The sequence below is a fragment of the Brachyistius frenatus genome, unplaced genomic scaffold (assembly GCF_029030835.1).
Source record: "Brachyistius frenatus isolate BFR_SWC_R1_liver_20210118 unplaced genomic scaffold, ASM2903083v1 Contig_79, whole genome shotgun sequence".
Taxonomy (NCBI): Eukaryota; Metazoa; Chordata; class Actinopteri; family Embiotocidae; genus Brachyistius; species Brachyistius frenatus.
The window spans coordinates 48372-73736 of NW_027210678.1; the positions used below are offsets into that span (position 1 = coordinate 48372).

The 25365-nt window shown below is 48.4% G+C and overlaps 2 protein-coding genes across 2 annotated transcripts; both read left to right on the top strand.

The window, feature by feature from the left end:
- The first annotated feature begins 200 nt into the window (after positions 1-200).
- On the top strand, positions 201-11795 carry copa (COPI coat complex subunit alpha). Its single transcript, XM_069708859.1, has 30 exons — positions 201-352; positions 1048-1161; positions 1234-1307; positions 1464-1544; positions 1657-1733; positions 1903-2012; positions 3246-3355; positions 3524-3623; positions 3724-3942; positions 4024-4174; positions 4350-4416; positions 4506-4581; positions 4833-4915; positions 5003-5228; positions 6862-7000; positions 7317-7479; positions 7652-7798; positions 7958-8147; positions 8222-8317; positions 8427-8515; positions 8703-8826; positions 9123-9212; positions 9298-9401; positions 9544-9690; positions 9759-9899; positions 9978-10160; positions 10274-10384; positions 10471-10632; positions 10713-10907; positions 11430-11795. The coding sequence occupies exons 1-30, from the start codon at positions 313-315 to the stop codon at positions 11487-11489; spliced, it is 3669 nt and encodes a 1222-aa protein (XP_069564960.1). The 5' UTR covers positions 201-312; the 3' UTR covers positions 11490-11795.
- Positions 11796-12811: 1016 nt separating this feature from the next.
- On the top strand, positions 12812-23804 carry ncstn (nicastrin). Its single transcript, XM_069708945.1, is given in 18 exon segments — positions 12812-12918; positions 14333-14434; positions 14536-14609; positions 14611-14660; positions 16255-16376; positions 17386-17531; positions 17642-17786; positions 19177-19289; positions 20126-20278; positions 20366-20470; positions 20778-20855; positions 21016-21185; positions 21274-21376; positions 21583-21681; positions 21891-21978; positions 22186-22349; positions 22660-22875; positions 23078-23804. Coding segments are annotated over 18 exon segments (2109 nt in total). The 5' UTR covers positions 12812-12860; the 3' UTR covers positions 23201-23804.
- The last annotated feature ends 1561 nt before the right edge of the window (positions 23805-25365 follow it).

Genomic DNA, 25365 nt, shown 5'->3' on the forward strand with positions numbered 1-25365 from the left:
AGAATAGAATAGAATTGTGTTTGAATGGTTTCTACGAACTGGACTGTAGAAAAACACAGTTTAGATGTGTTATGCTATCATGTAGTCCATGTGGCTCCTCTCGGTGCAGTTCTATGTGGTGTATTTCTGTGTGCCTCCGCCGTGGAGCTTTTTGCGTCACATTTTCACTTGAAACTTTATTGTTCCAAACCGGAAGACAAACAGAGCTACGTGTCAGGAAGAGGAGAGCAGGCCGCCGCAGTCTGCCTGTCTGCTGCCGTGTTTTGTGCTTTAGCACATTTAAATTAAGTCCTGAACCGCTGAACAGTGAAGATGTTAACGAAATTTGAAACGAAGTCGGCCCGTGTGAAAGGTAAGAGTCTGCTGTTAGCAGAGCAGCTAACGTTAGCCTGCTGCCGTTTTCCTGCTCGGTTAGTTATTCTTTAAAAAAAATCGGTTGATTAATATATTCCTCTTTCAGACGTTTATCGATCAGAAACTTTATCTTTAAATAATCTGTGTCACGCTCAAAGCCAATGGTCACTACGTTTCTGGAACTACCGGCCCTCAACTGTCCAGGCCGGTTGTCCAGCCGCGACCAACGGAGAGGAGCTCTCTGTCTAAACAGAGGCCCGCGGGCCGGATGTTTGACACCCCTGGTCTAAACAGCCTGTTCTGGAGTTTACACTCAATGATATTATTGATCCGGGTTTAAACAGCCTGTTCTGGAGTTTACACTCAATAATATTATTGATCCGGGTTTAAACAGCCTGTTCTGGAGTTTACACTCAATAATATTATTGATCCGGGTTTAAACAGCCTGTTCTGGAGTTTACACTCAATAATATTATTGATCCGGGTTTAAACAGCCTGTTCTGGTGTTTACACTCCATGATATTATTGATCCGGGTCTATATTTCCGCTGTTTCAGGTTGGTATAAAGTTCCAACCGACTCCAGCTTTAAATCGTCTGTTTGCTGCTCAGGTGTGTTGAAGCTGCTGTTAGATGTGGGAGCAGCCCTCAGCTGTGATCACACTGAATATTATTGATCCGGTTCTACATTTCAGGCCTTAGCTTCCATCCCAAACGGCCATGGGTTCTTGCCAGTTTGCACAACGGGGTGATCCAGCTGTGGGACTACCGGATGTGCACGCTGATTGACAAGTTTGATGAGCATGACGGTGAGGCGGTGCTGAGGCTGCTGTTTGTGTCTCTGTGTTCTGGACAGAGTCTAATGTGTTGATGGTCTGCAGGTCCCGTCAGAGGAATCGACTTCCACAAGCAGCAGCCTCTGTTTGTGTCCGGAGGGGACGACTACAAAATCAAGGTGAGACTGCTGAGGCGTGGGCGTGACACGTAGTGAAGATGTTGTTTGGTGCTGGTTTGTGTGTCAGACACTTCCATTGGATATCTGGAGGATGTTTCATGGTGCTGTCTGACAACATGTTAACATGTCAAGATGATCACTTCCTGTTTGGACCAGGTGTGGAACTACAAGCTGAGGCGCTGCCTCTTCACCCTCCTGGGACACCTGGACTACATCAGAACCACCTTCTTTCACCATGTGAGTTCTACCAACATTCATCACATCCCTGTTTCCTCATCAACACCTTCAAGGTCTTCATCGAGGAGTGATGAACTCCTAGTATTGTTTCTGATGTTATCTCACCCTGCAGGAGTACCCCTGGATCCTGAGCGCTTCTGACGACCAGACCATTCGCATTTGGAACTGGCAGTCCCGGACCTGCGTCTGGTGAGACGCTGCACTGAGCTCACAGTCAGAGTGGAACATGAATGTTGTTACAGCTCGTTCAGTCCTGAGCTGCAAAGTAACACTAGAAACTCAGAAACTGAGAAAAGTACAGAAACTTAGTGTCGTCAGTGTGTGACCGGCCGCTCTCCTCTTCCTCTCCCGTCCACAGCGTGCTGACCGGACATAATCACTACGTCATGTGCGCCCAGTTCCACCCGTCCGAGGACCTGGTGGTGTCGGCCAGTCTGGACCAGACCGTGCGGGTTTGGGATATCTCCGGTGAGGGCCTGGGGATGGAGGACCGGAGGACGGCGGGCTCGTTTTGGGGGAGGGGGCGGGGGGCCAGAGTGGTACGAACGCTTGGGGAAGAAGAGGAGCACCCTCCTCTTCCTCTCCGACGTGTAGAGGACAGATCTGTGGGCGGTTTGCAGAAACACTTCTCTGAAGAGGAGAGGTGTTTCTGAGCCTCTGCATGCTCCTCCCCTCTTGTTTCTGTTCTCTTTAACTCTTCATCGTTTCCTTTTATCACTGTGAACATGCACACGATGTGGATCTGTCTCCTGTCCTGCAGCTTCTGTTCTGTTTTCATAAACTCCTCCATCACGTGACCTAACTGCAGCATGTTCAGCTCTTCATGCGACGTGCACGGCAGGTTTATCTGTATAGGAAGGTTCTCTGCACGCGCCGTCTCACTGTTGTTTCACTGTTTGCTGCAAACTGACCGCCAATAACTGCACCCACGCTCAGTGATGCTGTAAAACATCCCCGTTCTTCTGTTCACTTTGCTCATACAACAGGATCAATACAACACGGTCAATATACGATCAATACAACCTGAATTCTACATCAGTGTGTTATCTCTTGTTGCCATGGTTACCACGTCATGCCCTTCATCTCTAACATGTGACTGACAAAAACATGCATGAGTCTGTAAGAAGACTAACTTCCTGTCATCCAACGCCCAATCAGAGTACGTCTTTACAGCACCACCCCCCACCCCCCATCAGCCCAGTCCACCCTCCCTGTGTCCACCTCACCCCACGCTCCCCTGGAAACATCCACCGCTGCACAGGGGTTCCTGGGTCCACGTCTCTGAACCAGCTGTTCATCAACCTTCAAATACAAGCTGTGTTTTCTCTTCACTTTCCCCCTCAACTCTGAGTCTGAGACACAATCAGTGGTGGAGACTGACGGACAGCTCTGCCATCCAATCAGATCGCAGCAACTCAGTAACCCAATCAGAGGAGGTTGTTTGATTGTTTCCAGACTCAAGTCGGCGGGTTGGGAGAGCAGAGTTTGTGTTGTTGTGTGTCTGTGTGTGTTGTGTTTCAGTAGTCAATCAGGTTGTGTTGTTGTGTGTGTGTGTGTGTGTGTGTGTGTGTGTGTTTGTTTCTCCTCTGCCTTTATCTTTAAATAATGTGTGTCTCCATGTTGTCCGTCCTATCCTCATCTGTGGGTGTGCCCTGTGTAACGTGAATATGGGTCCCCGTGGTGTCTGACCAATGGTTCCAGGTCTGAGGAAGAAGAACCTGTCTCCCGGTGCCGTGGAGACGGAGGTCCGTGGTATCTCTGGCGTGGACCTGTTTGGAGCCTCAGACGCTGTTGTGAAGCACGTCCTGGAGGTGAGACCGTCATCAGCCTCCCTTCCGAACACCTGAAGTTCTTTGGACGAAAGTTCCTTTAAGTTCTTCATTCTTTCAGTGTTTGGTTCTCAGACACTGTAGAGGTTCTGTTAGTGGAGTGAATTTGTGTGTGTGTGTGTGTGTGTGTGTGTGTGTGTGTGTGTCCAGGGTCACGACCGCGGGGTCAACTGGGCCGCCTTCCATCCCAGCATGCCTCTGATCGTATCGGGGGCCGACGACCGCCAGGTGAAGATCTGGAGGATGAACGGTGAGTGTGTTACGGTGTGTGTTACGGTGTGTGTTACGGTGTGTGTTACTAACCCTCCTCCTCTCCTGCCTCTTCTTCCTCCTCCTCCTCCTCCTCTCAGAGTCCAAGGCGTGGGAGCTAGATACCTGTCGCGGTCACTACAACAACGTGTCGTGTGCCGTCTTCCATCCTCGCCAGGAGCTCATTCTGTCCAACTCTGAGGACAAAAGCATCCGAGTGTGGGACATGTCCAAGAGGACGGGCGTGCAGACGTTCCGTCGGGACCACGACCGTTTCTGGGTTCTGGGGGCACATCCCAACCTCAACCTGTTCGCTGCAGGTGAGTGGAGGCCGTGGAGGGCGGAGCTGTGCGTGACACTCGTCTGCTTCCTGTGTGACTCGTCTGCTTCCTGTCCTTCAGGTCATGACAGCGGTATGATCGTGTTCAAGCTGGAGCGTGAGCGTCCTGCGTACGCTGTTCACGGCAACATGCTGTACTACGTCAAGGACCGCTTCCTCCGCCAGCTGGACTTCAACAGCAGCAAGGACACGGCTGTGATGCAGCTGCGCAGGTACGTTCTCTCTGTGGTACATTATTATTATTATTTTTATTATTAGTGTTTTTGTTCTTTGTATTATTATTACAAATTTATAATTTTTATTATTAGTAATAGTAGTAGTATTACTACAGAGAAACCTTGTGATGCCACGTAATGACTGTAAACATGTGAATCTTTGTTCTCGTAGTGGTTCCAAGTTCCCTGTGTTCAGCATGTCGTACAACCCTGCTGAGAACGCTGTGCTGCTCTGCACCGTAAGAACACACACACGCACACACACACACACAGGAGTCCTTCACTGGTCTGCAGTCTGGTTTCATGTAATGCTCTTTTCCTCCTCCAGAGGGCGACCAACCTGGAGAACAGCACCTACGACCTGTATTCTATCCCCAAAGAGAGCGACTCCCAGAACCCTGATGGTACCGAACCGCCTTGCCGTTTCCTGCTCACTGAATCACTTACACTCGCACGTCTGTCGGGTCAACTATCTGATAACATGTTGTTAGCATGTTGATAACATCTTGATAACATGTTAGCATGTTGATTAAAAAGTAGTTGGCATGTTGATAACATGTTTTAGCATGTTGATAACATGTCAGCATGTTGATAGCATCTTGATAACATGTTGTTAGCATGTTAATAGCACTTTAAATAACTGCCCTTCTCTCAGCTCCGGAGGGGAAGAGGTCTTCGGGTTTGACGGCAGTCTGGGTGGCCCGGAACAGGTTTGCGGTTCTGGACCGGATGCACTCTGTAAGTAGAAGTGTGCAGTAAGAGTTCCTCAGACGATCACTTCCTGTTCACCACCATTTCATTTAACAACTTCCTTCTGTGTTGCAGCTGCTGATTAAAAACCTGAAGAACGAGATCGTGAAGAAGGTCCAGGTTCCGAGCTGCGAGGAGATCTTCTACGCAGGAACCGGCTCGCTGCTGCTGCGCGACGCCGATGGCGTCACGCTCTTTGACGTGCAGCAGAAACGCTCGCTGGCCACCGTCAAAATCGCAAAGGTGAAGTACGTGGTGTGGAGCGCCGACACCAGCCACGTTGCCCTGCTGGCCAAACACGGTAAGACACGAACCTCTGGTTCTGACAGGAAGCAAACACACTACAATGTGTGGTTCCACCTGTGGTCAGGAAACAGACCGACAGGTAGCAGGAAACAGACCGACAGGAAACAGACCGACGGGAGACAGGAAACAGACCGACAGGTGGCTGGAAACAGGAAACAGACCGACAGGAAACAGACCGACGGGAGACAGGAAACAGACCGACAGGTGGCTGGAAACAGGAAACAGACCGACAGGTGACTGGAAACAGGAAACAGACCGACAGGTGGCTGGAAACAGGAAACAGACCGACGGGAGACAGGAAACAGACCGACAGGTGGCTGGAAACAGGAAACCGACCGACAGGTGACTGGAAACAGGAAACAAACCGACAGGTGGCAGGAAACAGACCGACAGGTAACAGGAAACAGGAAACAGACCGACAGGTGGCAGGAAACAGGAAACAGACCGACAGGTGGCAGGAAACAGACCGACAGGTAACAGGAAACAGACCGACAGGTGGCAGGAAACAGGAAACAGACCGACAGGTAACAGGAAACAGGAAACAGACCGACAGGTGGCTGGAAACAGGAAACAGACCGACAGGTGGCAGGAAACAGGAAACAGACCGACAGGAAACAGACCGACGGGAGACAGGAAACAGACCGACAGGTGGCTGGAAACAGGAAACAGACCGACAGGAAACAGACCGACGGGAGACAGGAAACAGACCGACAGGTGGCTGGAAACAGGAAACAGACCGACAGGTGACTGGAAACAGGAAACAGACCGACAGGTGGCAGGAAACAGACCGACAGGAAACAGACCGACAGGTGGCTGGAAACAGGAAACAGACCGACGGGAGACAGGAAACAGACTGACAGGTGGCTGGAAACAGGAAACCGACCGACTGGTGACTGGAAACAGGAAACAAACCGACAGGTGGCAGGAAACAGACCGACAGGTAACAGGAAACAGGAAACAGACCGACAGGTGGCAGGAAACAGGAAACAGACCGACAGGTGGCAGGAAACAGGAAACAGACCGACAGGTGGAAGGAAACAGACCGACAGGTAACAAGAAACAGGAAACAGACCGACAGGTGGCAGGAAACAGGAAACAGACCGACAGGTAACAGGAAACAGACCGACAGGTGGCTGGAAACAGGAAACAGACCGACAGGTGGCAGGAAACAGGAAACAGACCGACAGGTGGCAGGAAACAGGAAACAGACCGACAGGTGGCAGGAAACAGACCGACAGGTGGCAGGAAACAGGAAACAGACCGACAGGTGGCAGGAAACAGACCGACAGGTAACAGGAAACAGGAAACAGGAAACAGACCGACAGGTGGCAGGAAACAGGAAACAGACCGACAGGTAACAGGAAACAGGAAACAGACCGACAGGTGGCTGGAAACAGGAAACAGACCGACAGGAAACGGGTGGAACTCTGTACTTATGCTGGTTGAATCTGTTGAAGTCACATGCAGGTGAAGAAGACATTGTTTATGGAGGCGGGGCTTAAAGCAAGAGAGACTTTCCATCCTTTAAACGAACAACAGATGAAGAACAGAACATTTTAATGTGTTGTGTGTTCCAACTGACAGATTTCTGCACAGATTGTTGGGAAACAATGTTCTTCTTCTTCCAGCCATCATGATCTGCAATCGTAAGCTGGAGAGTCTTTGCAACATCCACGAGAACATCCGTGTGAAGAGCGGCGCCTGGGACGAGAGCGGCGTCTTCATCTACACCACCTCCAACCACATCAAATATGCCCTCACTTCCGGGTACGTCTGTCCTCATGTTGTCCTCACGTTGTCCTCGTCTGTCCTGGTGATGGGATGACACGGGGTCTGGTACTTGGTCTGGGAGGTGGTCTGGGACTCATGTCCCCTGTCTGTCATCCTGAATGTGTCCCAGGACACTGAAGGACAACCCGCTCAGAGTAATCAGTAGAAATAATCCAATAGAAAACACGAGCTGTGTGATTGACAGGTGTGATCGACAGGTGTGAACTGCTGTATTTAAACATCGGGTGCCTTGGTTCATGTAACATGTAATAATCAGCACAGCGTGTCATGGACTGTCCTGGGTTCCCTGCAGGGACCACGGTATCATCAGAACCTTGGACCTGCCCATCTATGTGACCCGGGTCCGAGGGAACAGCGTGTACTGTTTGGACCGAGAGTGTCGACCCCGTGTCCTCACCATCGACCCCACAGAGTACCGCTTCAAGCTGGCGCTAGTCAACCGCAAGTATGACGAGGTGAGGAGGCGGCTACCAGAGGACCAAGAACTTGTGTGTGTGTGTGTGTGTGTGTGTGTGTGTGTGTGTGTGTGTGTGTGTGTGTGTGTGTGTGTGTGTGTGTGTGTGTGTGTGTGTGTGTGTGTGTCTGTCCGTCCGTCCTGATGCCACTCCTGTGATGTCACTCCTCCAGGTGCTCCACATGGTGCGGAACGCTAAGCTGGTTGGTCAATCCATCATCGCCTACCTGCAGAAGAAAGGTTACCCAGAGGTCGCATTGCACTTCGTCAAAGACGAGAAGACGCGCTTCAGTCTGGCTCTGGAGTGTGGAAACATCGAGGTGATCAATGTTTAGATTATCTATCAGTGAGAATAGGGTGGATCAAGGTATCCATGTATTGATTACCTATCAGTGAAGGTCCAAACACCTGTGACATTGCAGCGCCCTCTCTGTTCAGTAACTCCACTGGCCCACTCAACATGTCCTCCCCTCCTACAGGTGGCGCTGGAGGCAGCCAAGGCTCTGGATGAGCGCAGCTGCTGGGAGCGGCTGGGCGAGGCTGCACTGCTGCAGGGTCACCACCAGGTGGTGGAGATGTGCTACCAGAGGACCAAGAACTTCGACAAGCTCACCTTCCTCTACCTCATCACGGGGAACCTCGCCAAGCTGCGCAAGATGATGAAGATCGGTGAGTGGAGACGTTTTGATCCTCTAAAGATTGGATGCATGTTGTGTGTCTAACGTGTGTACTTTGGTGTGTAGCTGAAATCAGAAAAGACATGAGCGGTCACTACCAGGCGGCTCTGTACCTCGGAGACGTCAGCGAGAGGGTCCGCATCCTCAAGAACTGTGGACAGAGTGAGTTCATTCTTCCTCTTCATGTGATCAGGGATCAATAATAATTAGAAAGAAGTCCGGTAGAAGGATGTTTTAGCGTCTCGTGGTCATGTGATCTGGGTGTCTGCAGAGTCTCTGGCCTTCCTGACTGCAGCCACACACGGACTGGACGAGGAGGCCGAAGCCCTGAAGGAGACCTTTGACCCCGAGAAAGAGACGGTGGGTCTGCACCTCCATCCACCACACGGACTAATAATAATATTATAGTAATAATACTGATGATGATGATGATGATAATTATTATGATCATAATAATGAGAATACTAGTGATTGTAATTATAATAATGAGAATAATAATATTGATCATAGTGATGATAATATTAATGATAGTTGGTGTGTGCTACAGGTGCCTGAGGTGGATCCCGACGCCCAGCTGCTGCAGCCGCCCCCCCCCATCAACCCTCTGGACACCAACTGGCCTCTGCTGACCGTCTCCAAGGGTTTCTTTGAGGGCGCCATCGCAGCCAAGGGTGAGTGTGTTTTAGTGTTATTAATCTAAATCTTCATCCCTCCTGTTAGTGTTATTAATATTATTAATATATATATATATATATATAAATAAAAATATATATTATATTAAAAATTAAATTTAAATTAAAAAATTTCCCCTCGGGGATTAATAAAGTAAATACCTACCTACCTACCTAATATAGATCTAAGTATTATTAATATTATTCATCTAGATCTTGGTCCCCCCTGTTCTGAAGGGTTTGGTCTGTGTAATTGAAGTTGACCCGGTTCTGATGGGTTTGCTCCTGTGATGCAGGGAAGGCCGGTCAGATGGCTGCAGACCCGGACATGGAGGCTGCGGGGGGGGAGGGTTGGGGGGACGACGCCGAGCTCCAGCTGGATGAAGGTAAACTTTCCAAACGTTCTGTTTTAGTGACGGTTCTGGACCAACAATTCAACAATGACGCTGTGTCTCTTTGTGTTTGGGTCAGACGGCTTCATGGACGCCCAGGACGGGTTGGGGGACGAGGGGGGAGTGAAGGAGGAGGGAGGAGGCTGGGAGGTTGAGGAGGACCTGGACCTCCCTCCAGAGCTGGTGAGACATCAGACCGAACACAGAAACAGGACCAGCCCTGCCGAGTTATCATATTTCTGAGGAGTCACCTGTTCTCCAGCTTGACCTTCGACCCTGAGAGAGATGCATGGGGACGCCAGTATAACAAGTCTCTGTTCCATAGGACGTGCCGGTTGGAGCAGGGGGAGGAGCAGAAGACGGCTTCTTTGTCCCACCCACCAAAGGCCTAAGTCCCACCCAGATGTGGTGCAACAACTCCCAGCTGCCTGTGGACCACATCCTGTCCGGCTCCTTTGAAACAGCCATGAGGGTACGCCCACTCTGCGACATCATCACTGTTGAATATAAACGGGTCACTGATGGTCTTTCTGCTTACAGCTGCTCCACGACCAGGTGGGCGTGGTGACCTTTGGCCCCTATAAGTCTCTGTTCCTGCAGACTCTGTCACGCGGTCGCACCTGTTACCTGGGCCTACCGTCACTGCCCTGCCTGCGGGGCCACCCTCAGAGGAACTGGAAGGTTGGTGACTCCTCCTCTTGCTGTCTCCTCCTTCTCCTCTGACTGAAACATGATGTAAACATGTTGTTTGTTCACCAGGAGGGCGGGGCTAAGCAGGGTCTCCCCGCTGTGGGCCTCCGGCTGTCTGACCTGATTGCCCGCCTGCAGCAGTGCTACCAGCTGACCACCGCGGGGCGCTTCGAGGAGGCAGTGGAGCGCTTCCGAGCCATCCTGCTGTCGGTGCCGCTGCTGGTGGTCGACAACAAGCAGGAGATCGCCGAGGTGATTGACAGAAGGCTGAACGGAGGGCAGCGAGCAGTGGCTCGTCACCCTCGCATGTTTCAACATGCAGCTCCACGTCATCCACTCATTAACGTGTGCTAAACGTGTTCCAGGCTCAGCAGCTGATCACCATCTGCAGAGAGTACATCGTGGGTCTCACCATGGAGACGGAGAGGAAGAAGCTGCCTAAAGACACGCTGGAGCAGCAGAAGAGGCTGTGTGAGGTAATCAGCTGACCTCTGACCTCCCCTCAGCTGTCATGTAAACCCCGGGTTGAGTCATTCGTCTGTTTGTTGTTTTCCTGTTGCAGATGGCGGCTTATTTCACCCACTGTAACCTGCAGCCGGTCCACATGGTTCTGGTTCTGCGCACGGCTCTGAACCTCTTCTTCAAGCTGCGCAACTTCAAGACGGCGGCGGGCTTTGCGCGGCGCCTCCTGGAGCTCGGCCCGAAGCCCGACGTCGCCCAGCAGGTCAGTGGAGCGTCAGTGTTCACCAAGTTTTTATCTTTGATGTCGTCCTGCTCTTTGTGTTAAAAATCTCCTTCATTCAGACGCGCAAGATTCTGGCCGCCTGCGAGAAGACGCTGACCGACGCCCACCAGCTCAACTACGACCCCCACAACCCCTTCGACCTCTGTGCCGCCTCCTTTGTCCCCCTCTACAGAGGACGACCTGTCGAGAAGTGCCCTCTGTCTGGAGCCTGCTACTGCCCCCCCTACAAGGGCCAGGTGTGCAGGGTCACACAGGTACGTCAGCAGGGTCGCACAGGTAGACCAGGTGGGTCGCTCCATACAAAAGAGTCTCCAGGTGTTCGTCCTGGTGAACGTCGGATTCATTCATAAACTTTGGGGGCTGCCGTTAACCAATCAGATGTGATCTCATGTTATTGATTACTGAGGTAGAAGTAGAAATAATAAGCCAGCTGATGTCTACAAACACTTGTCAGCACCACACCTGTACCTGTGACCTCGGAGATAAACAGACTTTAACTGACCACATATAAAGGTGGCAAAGATGGAGGTGATGGTGCTCCCTCCCTCCTCTGATCAACCAGGCAGATCTCCTGTTGGAGACACCTGTTGCAGGTGTGCTTCTTAAAGGGTACCTGACCAGTATTGAGGTCGGAGGGGTTTGTTTTAACGATCTGCTGCATACATTTCTACGTCTTGTTTGTGTATCATAAACAATGCTTACTACGCACACCTGAAGCTGATGGTATCTGTTGTTCCCTCGTGACCTCTGACCTTTATCTTCACTTCATCTTCCAGGTGACAGAGATCGGTAAGGATGTGATCGGTCTGCGTGTGAGTCCACTTCAGTTCCGTTAGAGCACGAGGGGAAGATATTCAACGAAACACATCTACACTCCCTCTGACGAAATAAAGTTCTTGTTATGTATGAGCAGCAGAGATACGTGTTTGTTAACAGTGATGTTTAACCTGTCGACTCCTCCTACCTGTCAACACCTGTCCTCTAAAGATGTCCGTCGGTGTGTTTCAGACCTGTAAAACCTTCTGACATCTTATTCTGACATCAACGATTCACACTGATGAGGTCACAATGATGACCTCACACTGATGAGGTCACAGCAGCTCTGTGGAAAAATCCAATAAAACAACCTGTTTATGACCACAGATGAAGAGTGTGCGTTTCTTTGTATGTTTGTGTCTGTGTGTGTGCTGTTTGTTCTGTGATAACTGATGGTTTCATGTGACTGTTGAACAGGAAGATTGATGTCATCACTGACTTTAATATTCAGTCTGAGGTTTGTTTGGTCGCCATTAAAGTCCTCTTTCAATAAAAAATGAGGTGGCGTGTGTACTTAGTTTATTATAAGATTAGGGTTTCACCTGTCCTACAATTCACCTGTCCTACACCCTACAGTCTATTAACCTGACCTCCACCTGACCTAAACCTCAAAGAAACAGCACTCTTTCCCTGTGTTCCAGTATCCGCACGAACATACTATCTAGTATGTTCCAGTATCCGCACGAACATACTATCTAGTATGTTCCAGTATCCGCACGAACATACTATCTAGTATGTTCCAGTATCCGCACTAACATACTATCTAGTATGTTCCAGTATCCGCACGAACATACTATCTAGTATGTTCCAGTATCCGCACGAACATACTATCTAGTATGTTCCAGTATCCGCACTAACATACTATCTAGTATGTTCCAGTATCCGCACTAACATACTATCTAGTATGTTCCAGTATCCGCACGAACATACTATCTAGTATGTTCCAGTATCCGCACTAACATACTATCTAGTATGTTCCAGTATCCGCACTAACATACTATCTAGTATGTTCCAGTATCCACACGAACATACTATCTAGTATGTTCCATTACATATACTAAGAAGAAGAGACATTAAAAGGAAGCCTACTCGTTCCAAATCGCATCCTTTTTCTTTTTAATACAAACGTCACGAATATAACAAAGTGGGTCAAAGTTCAAGACGCATTTTGATGAAGTAGTTTGTCCCAACTGTAGACATGCTACATACAACAGTAGGTGCTGTTTAAGTGTAGCTGTAGTTCGTACTAAAAGGAAAAAGAAGTCGTCTGCTCTGCAGGCTGGTTTCTCTCTCGGGATCCGTTTTGACAGTCGGTGTTCTTTCTGGAGCGGAACCCGGATGTTCCTCAGGTCACCACTTCCTGTTGTGGCTCTGCCTTTCAAACCAGGAAGATGGATTTGCTGTCGAAGAAATGGGTTATTAATTTGATAGTTTGTTTGTTTTTCATTGGTAAGTTGTGTTTTGGTGCTGAAGTGTCTCTCCACATGCCTGTTTGCAGTCGAACTGTGTGTTTGTCTCCGGCCGTGAGCTGGACGGACTTCTCTGTGCTCGGTGTTAGCTTGATGCTAAGCTAATTAGCGTTAGCTAAACTGCCCGGTTTGCCTTTAATCTCCGCTGCTGCTTTTTTTTTTTTTATCCAGGTTTTATAATGGAGTTCAGTGTGGCATCAGTTCCTGACACCTTTCCATCAACTAGAAGTCAAGCATTCATTTAATTTCTGTTAAAACGAAGCCGTTCTGTGGACTTCGAAGTCACAGACTGCCCGTAAAAGCAGCTCAGCATCAGCGTGACTTCCCGCTGCGGCCAAAACGAGCTCGAGCGATTAAATGCCGCAAAGTCATACCAAAGTCCATGTATGTCTTTGTAGTTTTATGTAGTTCAATGGTCACCTGACACACACTGAACGAGGGAAGCCCCTTTTCATATATTTAAGGTGCGCTGGTGAATTCGGCATGTCGGTGACCCAGAAAAACACCATTTATCTGGATGAAACCTGTTTGTTTCTGCTGCTGCGACGGAAGAACAACCGAGCTGGACACCGAGCTGGACACCGAGCGGGACACCGAGCTGGACACCGAGCGGGACACCGAGCGGGACACCGAGCTGGACACCGAGCTGGACACCGAACGGGACACCGAGCTGGACACCGAGCGGGACACCGAGCTGGACACCGAGCGGGACATTGAACGGGACACCGAGCGGGACACCGAGCTGGACACCGAGCGGGACACCGAACGGGACACCGAGCGGGACACCGAGCTGGACACCGAGCTGGACACCGAACGGGACACCGAGCTGGACACCGAACGGGACACCGAACGGGACACCGAGCTGGACACCGAGCGGGACACCGAACGGGACACCGAGCGGGACACCGAGCGGGACACCGAGCTGGACACCGAGCGGGACACCGAGCTGGACACCGAACGGGACACCGAGCTGGACACCGAACGGGACACCGAACGGGACACCGAGCTGGACACCGAACGGGACACCGAGCTGGACACCGAGCGGGACACCCAGCGGGACACCGAGCGGGACATTGAACGGGACACCGAGCTGGACACCGAGCGGGACACCGAGCGGGACACCGAGCTGGACACCGAGCGGGACACCCGAGCGGGACACCGAGCAGGACAGTAGAGAAGTGGTCTTTGAAGTCCCCTTCACTCAGAGGTCCTGGTCTTCCTATGGATCCAGCATCTTTCACAGTGGTTAAAGTTAAAGGTTTCACAGTGAGACCACATCTGTCCACTGATCTCATCTCGTCTCTAAGGACAAATACAGGTGTAACTTCATGTGAGGTGTGCAGCATGAACCAGACCAGGTGTGTCCTGACCTCCACGTCATGTTTGTCTCTCAGGTGTCAGCAGCAACTCGGTGGAAAAGAAGATTTATGTCTCCCTGAACTACACCGTGCCCTGTGTGAGACTGCTGAACGCAACGCACCAGATCGGCTGCCAGTGTGAGTACAACGCATCATTACTGTGTTGTTTGTGTTGTCCCGGTGGAGGGACTGTTGTCCCGGTGGTCTCATCCTGTGTCTCATCCTCTCTGTGGTCTCAGCCTCTCTGTCAGGTGACGTTGGTGTCCTCCATGTGCTGATATCGGAGGACGACCTGGACTGGGTCCTGAGCTCCTGGCCCCAACCCTCCTTATATGGTCATCGTGGAGGCGGGGCTCTTTCAGAGGTACAGCTGACAGTCTCCTTCACTCAGGCACTGAATCTGATTCAACATTTATTTTATTCTAATAAAAGTTCTTGGAGGAAGTGTTTGTAAAAATAAGTTTCTCCAACATTTATACAAAATTTATAAAGAAAATTACTGCAACATTACAACAAGATTACTACATAATTTATATAAGATTACTGCAACATTACTACGTAATTTAGATAACATTCCTACAAGATTTCTATATCATTTATATAACATTAATACAAGATTTCTACATCATTTATATAACATTACTACAACATTAATACAGCATTTATAGAACATTACAACATTAATACAGCATTTATAGAACATTTCTACATCATTTATATAACATTACTACAGCATTTATAGAACATTACAACATTACTACAGCATTTATAGAACATTACTACAACATTTATAGAACATTACTACAGCATTACTACAACATTAATACAGCATTTATATAACATTACTACAATAATACAGCATTTATAGAACATTACTACAACATTTATAGAACATTACTACAGCATTACTACAACATTAATACAGCATTTATATAACATTACTACAACATTAATACAGCATTTATAGAACATTTCTACATCATTTATATAACATTACTACAACATTTATATAACATTACTACATTAATACAGCATTTATAGAACATTACTACAGCATTTATACAACATTACTACAGCATTACTACAACATTAATACAGCATTTATAGAACATTACTACAATAATACAGCATTTATAGAACATTACTACAACATTTATATAACATTACTACAACATTTATATAACATTACTACAACATTAATACAGCATTTATCTAACATTACTACAACATTTATATAACATTACTACAACATTTATATAACATTACTACAACATTAATACAGCATTTATCTAACATTACTACAACATTTATATAACATGACTACAGCATTTATATAACATTAATACAGCATTACTACAACATTACTACAGCATTTATATAACATTACTACAACATTTATACAACATTAATACAGCATTTATACAACATTACTACTACATTTATACAACATTAATACAGCATTTATACAACATTACTACTACATTTATACAACATTAATACAGCATTTATACAACATTACTACAGCATTTATACAACATTACTACTACATTTATACAACATTACTACAGCATTTATGCAACATTACTACAACATTTATACAACATTACTACTACATGTATACAACGTTACTACTACATTTATACAACATTACTACATTTATACAACATTACTACTACATGTATACAACATTACTACAACATTTATAAGCATTTATACAACATTACTACAGCATTACTACAACATTAATACAGCATTTATACAACATTACTACAACATTTATATAACATTACTACAGCATTTATACAACATTACGACAGCATTTGTTGTGTATAGAGGAAGATGGAGTTGATGCATCGTCCCTGTGTAGCTCTCAGGAAACACCTGAAGCTCTAAAGAATCTAACCCACCTCTCACCTGTGCTTTTACCTGCATCACCTGCTCGACCCGCCTCCTGTCAGGTCCGTCATGATGAAACTGAAGGGTGCCCCCAGAAGGGTGGCTGGGGTTGTTGTTGTGGCACCCAGCACAAATCCAGCCGAGGGCTTCTCTCCACACACCACCTGTCCCAACGAGAACACAGGTGAGGTCGGCACGGCAACACCTGCATCTCTGTATTATTGATGACTGATGACATCACGCTGTGACTCATGTTTAAGATTCACCTGTGAGGGTTAAAGTGTCAAAGAAGAGTCACAGACCTCATCTCGTATGTTCTAGTTTTATTTGATGAAACGTCTATCTCGCCTACTTCACGTCTGTAACAACACGCAGCAGTCGGATCCGAACAGAACCACCTCAGTGGTAAATGTGAGAGGTGCTGTACAAATACAGACTAGTATCATCATCATTGTCATCATCACATATACAACCAGCCCTGTTGATGCTCGCTGACATATAAAAACTGAAACTGTTCAGTTTCGATGTTCTTGAACTTAATAATATAATGTTACCTCACATATTGAATATTAACATTAAAATATTGAAACCTGAAGAGCTGCCGACTCAGCAGTAGATTCACACTTGCACTAGAGTAAAAGTACACAAGTATCTGTAAGTGCTCTGAATACTATACTACCTGTAAGTTTATATTATTATAGCGTTATAAATTATGAGATTATTATCACTGACCTGTCACATTTTATCAGTGCAACAGTGTTATAGACAGAAACAGTTGGATGTTGTCATGACAACAGATTGTCCTACTTGATAAACTAGGCTTCACTGTTAAACTGTAATGTCATGTATTAAAGGGACATTTCCCTCTAAAAGGAGTGAAGTGAATGTTCCTTTACAGAATTAAAAGCAAAATAATGCATTCATGGCTGCTGACAAGCAGGAACAGCTCCAGCTTCCAGGGTCAAAGGTCGCAGAGCATGGTGTCTTTAAAGCTGCACGACCTCCATCAGTTCTTCATGGCAGTATCAGACTGGAAGTAAACAGACCGGATCAGTGAACCTGGAACATATCAGGAGGTCGAACATCTTCTGGACCAGCCCTTCAGTTGATTCAGAGTTCTTAAACTAACCTGTAGAGACCCTCCTCACGCTGTCAGCGCCCCCTGGAGGCTCACCGCTGTCTCTTCTCCTCAGGTGTGTATTCTGACACCTACGACCCGACCATGGCCCACTGCAACACCACACTGTGGAACCCGCTAGGAAACGGACTGTCCTATGAGGAGTACGACTTCCCCATCTTCTCCCTGAAGGACGACAACGATACGCAGGTCATCCGACAGGTAACAGACACACACCTGACAGGTAACAGACACACACCTGACAGGTAACAGGTGACAGGTTTCTGCTGTTGGACAGTAGATCTCTCTGAGACATCTCTTCTCTGTTGCAGTGCTACTTCGACCACAACCAGGCGGTGAACGGCAGCAGGCCTCGCTACCCGCTGTGTGCCATGCAGCTCTACTCCCACATGTCAGCCGTCACCAACACGGCCACCTGCATGAGGAGGAACGACATCAACTTCAGCATCAACCCAGGTGAGCAATTATTACAACCACCAGGTCTCACATGACATTCAGTCTGAGACAGGTATACAACCGTGTTTCAAAAACAGGTGGACGTGGTGTAAAACATAAATAAAAACAGAATCTCAGATTGTGATCCATCAGACCTCAGGACAGTTTTCCACTTCACCTCAGTCCATCTTCAGTGATCTCGGTCCAGAGAAGGCGGCGGTGTTTCTGGATCATGTTTCTATCTGGTTTCTTCTTTGGAGAGTTTTAACATCATTTGTGGACGCAGCGATGAACTGTGTTCACAGATGATGGTTTTCACAAGTGTTCCTGAGCCCATGCAGTGATTTCCACTCCAGAATAGTGTGTTTTTAATGCAGTGCTGCCTGAGGGCCCGAAGATCACCACCATCCAATATTGGTTTCCAGCCATGTCCCTTGTGTTCAGAGATTTCTCCAGATTCTCTGAATCTTTTAATGATATTATGAACCGTAGACGATGAAATCCAATAATTCTTTGTAGTTTTACTTTGAGATTTAGATTTAGAATTAGATTAGATTAGATTAGATTTTACAAATACGTATGGGATATAGGAAATAAGATAGATACAAAATTATTATTTTAGAAAAAAAATAAGAGCAATGAATAAGTACACACACAAAAACATAAACTACAAATAAATAAATACAGCTTGGATGATGGATGTAAAGTGACAGGTGCTGTGGAATGAAATGAACAGTGCAACGTTATTTTATTGTGGTGTTGAAAAGTCTGAAAGTCGTCGGAACAAACAAGCTGCAGGTGGCGCTCTTTCTTGCTCTGAGGGTGCAGCAGTCTGAAGGAGCTGCTCCAAGCTCCTACAGTCTCATGGTGGGTGAGAGGTGGTGTCCATGATCCTCCTCTCCCCACCTCCTCTATGGAGTCCAGAGGACTGTCCAGGACAGAGCTGACCTTTGACCTCCTGTCCCTCTGTGTGCACAGCCACAGCAGACCGACGCATAAAAGATGGCCGACGCCACCACAGAGTCATAAAATGTCCGCAGCAGAGTCCTGCAGACTTCAAAGGACATCAGTCTTCTCAGCAGACGGAGTCAACTCTGGTCCTCGTTTGAGAGAACATCTGTGTTGTCCGACTGGTCCAGTTTATTGCTGAGGTGAACACCCAGGAATTTATAAGTGTCCACAATGTCCATGTCCGATCCCTGGATGTTCACCGATGGAGTTGGTGTTTCCTTCCTGTGGAAATCAATCAGCATCTCCCTCGTCTTGCTGGCGTTAATCCGGAGGTGATTGAGATCAACACCAGTGGACGAAGTCAGCGATGACCTCCCTGTACTCCAGATCGTTCCTTTCCGTGGAGAACTGGACTGTTTGTATTGGACCTGTTCACCAGAGTTCATGTTGTGTCCTGTAGAGATGGTGTGTGACCCACTGGGTGATTACAACGTGTGGGCCTCCAGCAGACCTCTGAACAACTCAGCCAAGGGACATAAGATGTGGGAGAGTGTGGTGATCGCTGCAGCCAGGGTGAGTCTGGGACATGTAGTCCTCTGATCCAGACCCCCAGACCCATGACTTCCAGACCACCAGACCTCCAGACCTCCAGACCCCCAGACCCCACGACTTCCAGACCTCCAGACCCGCAGACTTCCAGACCCGCAGACTTCCAAACCCCCGACCCCTAGACCCCCAGACCTCCAGACCCCCAGACCTAAAGACCACCAGACCTCCAGATCCCACTACTTCCAGACCCCGACCCCTAGACCCCCAGACCTCCAGACCCCCAGACCTAAAGACCACCAGACCTCCAGACCCCACGACTTCCAGACCCCCGACCCCTAGACCCCCAGACCTTCAGACCTCCAGACTCCCAGACCTAAAGACCACCAGACCTCAAGAACACCAGACCCCCAGACCTCAAGAACACCAGACCTCCAGACCCCCAGACCTAAAGACCTCCAGAAACTCAGACCTCAAGAACACCAGACCCCACGACTTCCAGACCCCCAGACCTCCAGACCTCTAGACTTCCAGACCCCCAACCCCTAGACCCCCAGACCTCCAGACTTCCAGACCCCCAAACCTAAAGACCACCAGACCTCAAGAACACCAGACCCCCAGACCCCTAGACCTCAAGAACACCAGAAACCCAGACCTCCAGACCCCCAGACCTCAAGAACACCAGACCTCCAGACCTCCAGACTTCCAGACCACAATCACTGAGGACTACATTTATTATTAGTGTCCTCCTCCTGTCCTCCATCTGTCTCTCCTTTCCTCCTTCTGTCTCTCCTTTCCTCATTCTGTCTCTCCTGTCCTCCTTCTGTCTCTCCTGTCTTCCTGTCCTCATGTCCTCTCTGCAGCTGGACAGCAGGTCCTTCTTCTTTGATGTAGCTCCAGGAGCAGAAAGTGGAGTCTCAGGATTCGTCACTCTGCTGGCTGCTGCTCACGCTCTTCGTAACGCCACCCAAGAGGCTCCGCCCAATCGCACCATCCTCTACACCTTCTTCCAAGGGGTCAGTCCTGCACACGTGTCCTCTCTGTCATGTCTGCACACGTGACCTCCGTGCTGCCAGTCTCACTCATGTCCTGTTTGACCCCAGGAGACGTTTGACTACATCGGTAGTTCGAGGATGGTGTACGACATGGACAACAGTCAGTTTGCTGTGGACCTGGACAACATCCACTCGGTGCTGGAGGTGGGACAGGTGAGCACACCTCCCTTCCTGTCTCAGTGGAGGACTGTTAGGTACACGCAGTGTGTAACGTCTGCCAGCAGGGGGCCTTCAATCAATGCAAAAACAAAACAGGAAGGTGATGTGGGAGCACAAAGGGATCATGGGAGTTGTAGTCCACATTGTTGAAATACAGCTTCACTGAAGCGCAGAGATGTTTGTCTCTGTCCTCCATAAAGTACACACATGATGTACTGTGGACTTTAAAGTTGATGATGATGATAATAATGGTGGTGGTGGTGGTGGTGATGATGATGATGATGAAGAACTCTTCCTCCAGGTTGGAGTCCGACCTGACTCCACGCTGTGGCTTCACTCTGATCCAGTCTCTCGGAGGAACGACAGCATCAATGAAGAGGTTAGTGTCTGTTAGGAGTAGGTAGGTATTTACTTTATTAATCCCCGAGGGGAAATTTTTTTCAAAATTGTTGACGAGTCACCAGAGTGTCTCCGGGGACTCGTCCTCTTCTCTGATCCGAACTCTCCGGGGACTCGTCCTCTTCTCTGATCCGTTGCAGGTGAGGAAGCTCATCAGTAACCTGCAGTCAGCTGCTACTGATCTAAACATGTCGGTGGCGGAGCCCGGAGTTTCTCAGCCCCTCCCCCCTTCATCCTTCCAGCGTTTCCTGCGAGCTCGGCCGATCCCCGGTGTCGTCATCGAGAATCACCGGTTCAACTTCACCAACAGGTGAGTTCCTCCCTTTACCTGGAGCTCTGCATCCATTTACCTGGAAACCAGGTGGGATCAGGTGTGACTTCCCTTTCTGTGTGCGCAGGTACTATGAAAGTATGTATGATAACGCAGAATATCTGAACGTCTCGTACCCACTGAATCTGACACCGGAGGAGCAGCTGGACTTCATCACCGACACTGCAAAGGTACGGAGACGTCCTGTCACTGCTCGGTGGTTATCAGCTGTTTATGTCCATTAAACTGTGACTATTTCCAGTTTGGCAGATTGTATGTTTATCAGATTAAAATCTTTGTAACAGCGAAGCTGTCTTTGCAGCCCTTTGGTTTTATTGAGGAGGACAGATGATGTCGAGCAGCTCTTATGATTCTCTCTGATGCTTGTGTCCTTCAGGCTCTCACCGCGGCGGCGACCCTGGTGGCTCGAGCTCTGTTCACGCAGGCGGGGGGGGCGGAGAGTCAGCTGACCAGCATCAATGCAGACGCTCAGATAGTAACCAACACCTTTGTTATGATATTATTACGTTAGAAGTCAAATATTGATCTTGTAATATTGGTGGTTTGAATCGTGACGATATTTTTGCCTCTGATGCTGTTGTGTGTGAATTTGTTCCGTTTCTTTCCGTGAGATGTGCTTTGAACTGATTTCATCCTGAAATCAAAGATGAATAAGTGTAGTGAGCCGACATGTCTGTCTCTCAGGTTAGTCAGATGCTCTACAGCTTCCTGGTTCAGTCCAACAACTCCTGGTTCCAGCAGCTCGTCCCGTCGGACCTCCTGAGTCACCTGAGTGAGTTCTTCCTCTGAATCTTCATAATGATGAAAGTCTGCACTTCCATCTGTTTACTTTCATTTCATTTAAACAACCAGATATGAGCCCTGTTATCATTGTTGCCATGAAGACAGATTTATTGTGGTCGGTCCTCAGCCGGCTGCAGTTTGCCTGTGCGCTTTTTTATTTCCAGAAACTAAAGGTCTTGTGCTTTGTGCCTGTCAGCTGACCGACCCACCAACTTCTACGTCGGCGTGCATCAGCAGGCCAGCGAGCCCACGCTGCTGGTCCAGTACCTGCTGGCCAACCTGACGGGCAGCACCGTCAACGTGACCCAGGACGACTGCCAGAACCAGAGACAGGACGAGACGGACAAGGACAGCAGACATGTGAGACACAGCAACACATTTTATTAGAGGAAAACTCATCTGAAATATTCTGTTATTCTTTTTTAATCTAAAAACGCCAGAAAATAAACTCAAGAAGTTTCATCAAAAATGTCTGTCAGATGTCCACTGGGTGAGCCCTTCAAAATAAAAGTCCACAATTCACAAACAAATGGACAAAACAAGAGAAACAACAACAGCTCACATTTAACACATGAAACCAGAATCTGAAACCAGAACCACACACTGAAACGTGTTAATTCCTCCTTCCCCTCCCTTTGACCCCCTCCCCCCTGTGACCTCGCCCCTCCAGATGTTCTCCTACATGTGGGTTCAGGGTCCAGCCCGTCCCAACAGTACCGGTACCAGTGCCGGTGTGTGCGTGCGCTCCACGGTGCGTCTGTCCAGAGCTCTGTCCCCGGCCTTCGACCTCCGAGACTACACCTCCTCCAACTTCTCCACCTGGACCGAGTCGCGCTGGAAGAGCATCAAAGGACGCATCTTCCTGGTGGCGAGTCATGAGCTGGAGGTAACTTAGAGACAACACATCTGTCTGTCACCATGGAGACAGCTCAGTGTCCTGAAGTTATAAAACCAGCTCGTGTTTGATGAGACCACTTCCTGGTTGGAGAGTTAACCCCGCCCACTTAGAAACATTATGGTGTCAATGTTGAGGACTGTTTGGTCTCAGACATGATGACTGACTCCTCCTCCTGCTCCTCCTCCTCCAGATGCTGACCCTCGGTGTGGGCGTCGGCGTGTTGCTAACATCCTTCCTCCTGACATACATAATCAGCTCGAAGGCCGACATCCTGTTCAGTTCTGGGAGGGAGCCGACCAGCGCCACCTACTGACCCCCAGAGGACCACCACCACTACTACTACTACTACTACTACATGTACTACTGCATATAGTACTACTGCTACATGTATTACTACATGTAGTAGTACACTTCTTCCTTCAACATTCTGAGGTTTCCTTCAGACTCACCTGGTGAGGCCTGACCTGAAGACTGGACGGTTCTGGACTCATCAGGGTCAGAACACTGGTCAGGAACCAGGAAGCCGGTGGACAAGATGTTTATATTTGTTTACTGTGTCACAGGACAGATACTGAACATAAGCATTAGTGGGAGAGTGTGTAATTTAATGTGTATAATTGTGTGTGTGTGTGTGTGTGTGTGTGTGTGTGTGTGTGTGTGTGTGTGTGTGTGTGTGTGTGCGTGTACTCTGCAGTTTCACATATTGTGATATTTGAGTGGAGAAAATTTTTTCTTGAGTCCTTGATTAGCGTCTAAAATGTTTGATTGGCGTGTGAAATGTCTGAGATGAGTTGTGAGGAAGCTGCTTCTCTTTAATGACTTCTGGAAGGTTTTAATTCTGTTGATATTCGTTTAATGTCGGGAATCAAAATTCTGCCTTGAAGAAGAAATAAAAATGGCTTCTGTTTCTTTCAGTGTTTCGAGTTTAACACATAAAGTTAATTTTTCATTCTGACTCCAGCGCAAGTGTGACATCATCCTCCTGTAATGGGAGGTCTTCCTCAGGTGAGCAGGAGAGAGGGGAAGCAGCATCACTGATGGAGACGGTGAACATCATCATCAGCACTACTGTGATGAACCACAAATTATATTATTCATTTCCTGTTTTCAAATTAAAAGTCATGATTTTACCATTTTGCGTTAATGTGGTCAGACATCAGTCGGTTTCACTGAATAAGTAAATAGAATAAATCACTAAATGTCTCTTTAAAGGAGGAAGCTTGTTAAAGCAAGACAACATGGAGAGAAATGACAGGAAGGAAGTAAAATGGCAGGACACTGAAGGACCCGTTTGGATAAACTTCATGTTTAGTTGAAAAATGAAAATTTGTAAACTGAATATGTGGAGACTTTAAGCAGCTGTTAATAATCTCCATGTTTTCTGTACCAATTAGTATGATATTAAATATTATAATTATAAAACTGAAGATCATCTGTTAATAAGTGTCTGGATTCCTCTGAACTCTTCATCATGGCGGTCCGGAGTCTTCCTCTATGGGGGGGGGGGGGGCTGCTTTACCGACTCCAAACAATAGTCGGTAGGACGACGGTCGCCTTTCTGTCTGAGACTGCAGGAAGTTTAGGAGCCTCTGAGGCCTGTGGTTGTTCTCACCGGACCAACGTGCGAGGAAGAGCGGAGTCTTCATCAGGAGATAACGAGGAAGAGGAGCTTCGACTGTAGGCCGGAGGTTCTGGATCTAGTCCGGGGCTGCTGCAGCGTGTCCCGTCTGGAAGGAGAGGGGGGAGGAGGGGCCGAGCTCTGGGGCGCCTGGTATCAGGACCTCTGACCTCTGACCTCCAGGAACATCCAGATGTGATTCACCTCAACAATGAACCGTTTCAACGTGCAGACAGGAGCTGAAATAATAAAACGGAAGAAAAGGAAATAAAAACAGAAGACTGGAAGCACACACACACACACTAACACACACACACAGACAGACACACACACACAGACACACTAACACACACACACACACACACACACAGACATAAACACACACCTGGTCCATCACACCTGGACTGACCAAGCTGCTGATTGGTTCCTCATCTCAATCCCCCCACACCCCCTCTCCCTCCCAGGCATTCCTGGAGCGGTACCTCACCCCCGGCCCCACCATGCAGTTCCAGCAGCAGAACGGCAGGTGGCGTCAGTGGACTCTGGTGAGTGAGGAGCCGGTGACCTCAGTGCTGCGTCAGGGTCTCGTCTTCTCGCTGCGACGGCTGGACTTCTCCCTGGTCGTCACGGTGACGCCGCTCCCCTTCCTGCGACTCGGCGAGGAGTTCATCGACCCGAAGAGCCACAAGTTCGTCATGAGGCTGCAGTCGGAGACGTCGGTGTGACGCGTCTCCTTCTCCCTCGCCCGCTCCTGCTGGACGTGGAGGTCACGTGGAGGTCGTGTCAGAGGAGCGTGTCTGCCTCCTCCTCTTTCACCTCGTCTGTGTTTACAACATGATGTAAAAATGCCTTTTATTCTG

Excerpts from the sequence above, each read along its gene's own strand:
- copa (XM_069708859.1), top strand. The coding sequence starts at position 313 with ATGTTAACGAAATTTGAAACGAAGTCGGCCCGTGTGAAAG. Across the intron at positions 1,308-1,463 it reads GGGACGACTACAAAATCAAG|GTGTGGAACTACAAGCTGAG; the intron begins GTGAGACTGCTG and ends TGTTTGGACCAG. Across the intron at positions 8,148-8,221 it reads GCGCAAGATGATGAAGATCG|CTGAAATCAGAAAAGACATG; the intron begins GTGAGTGGAGAC and ends TTTGGTGTGTAG.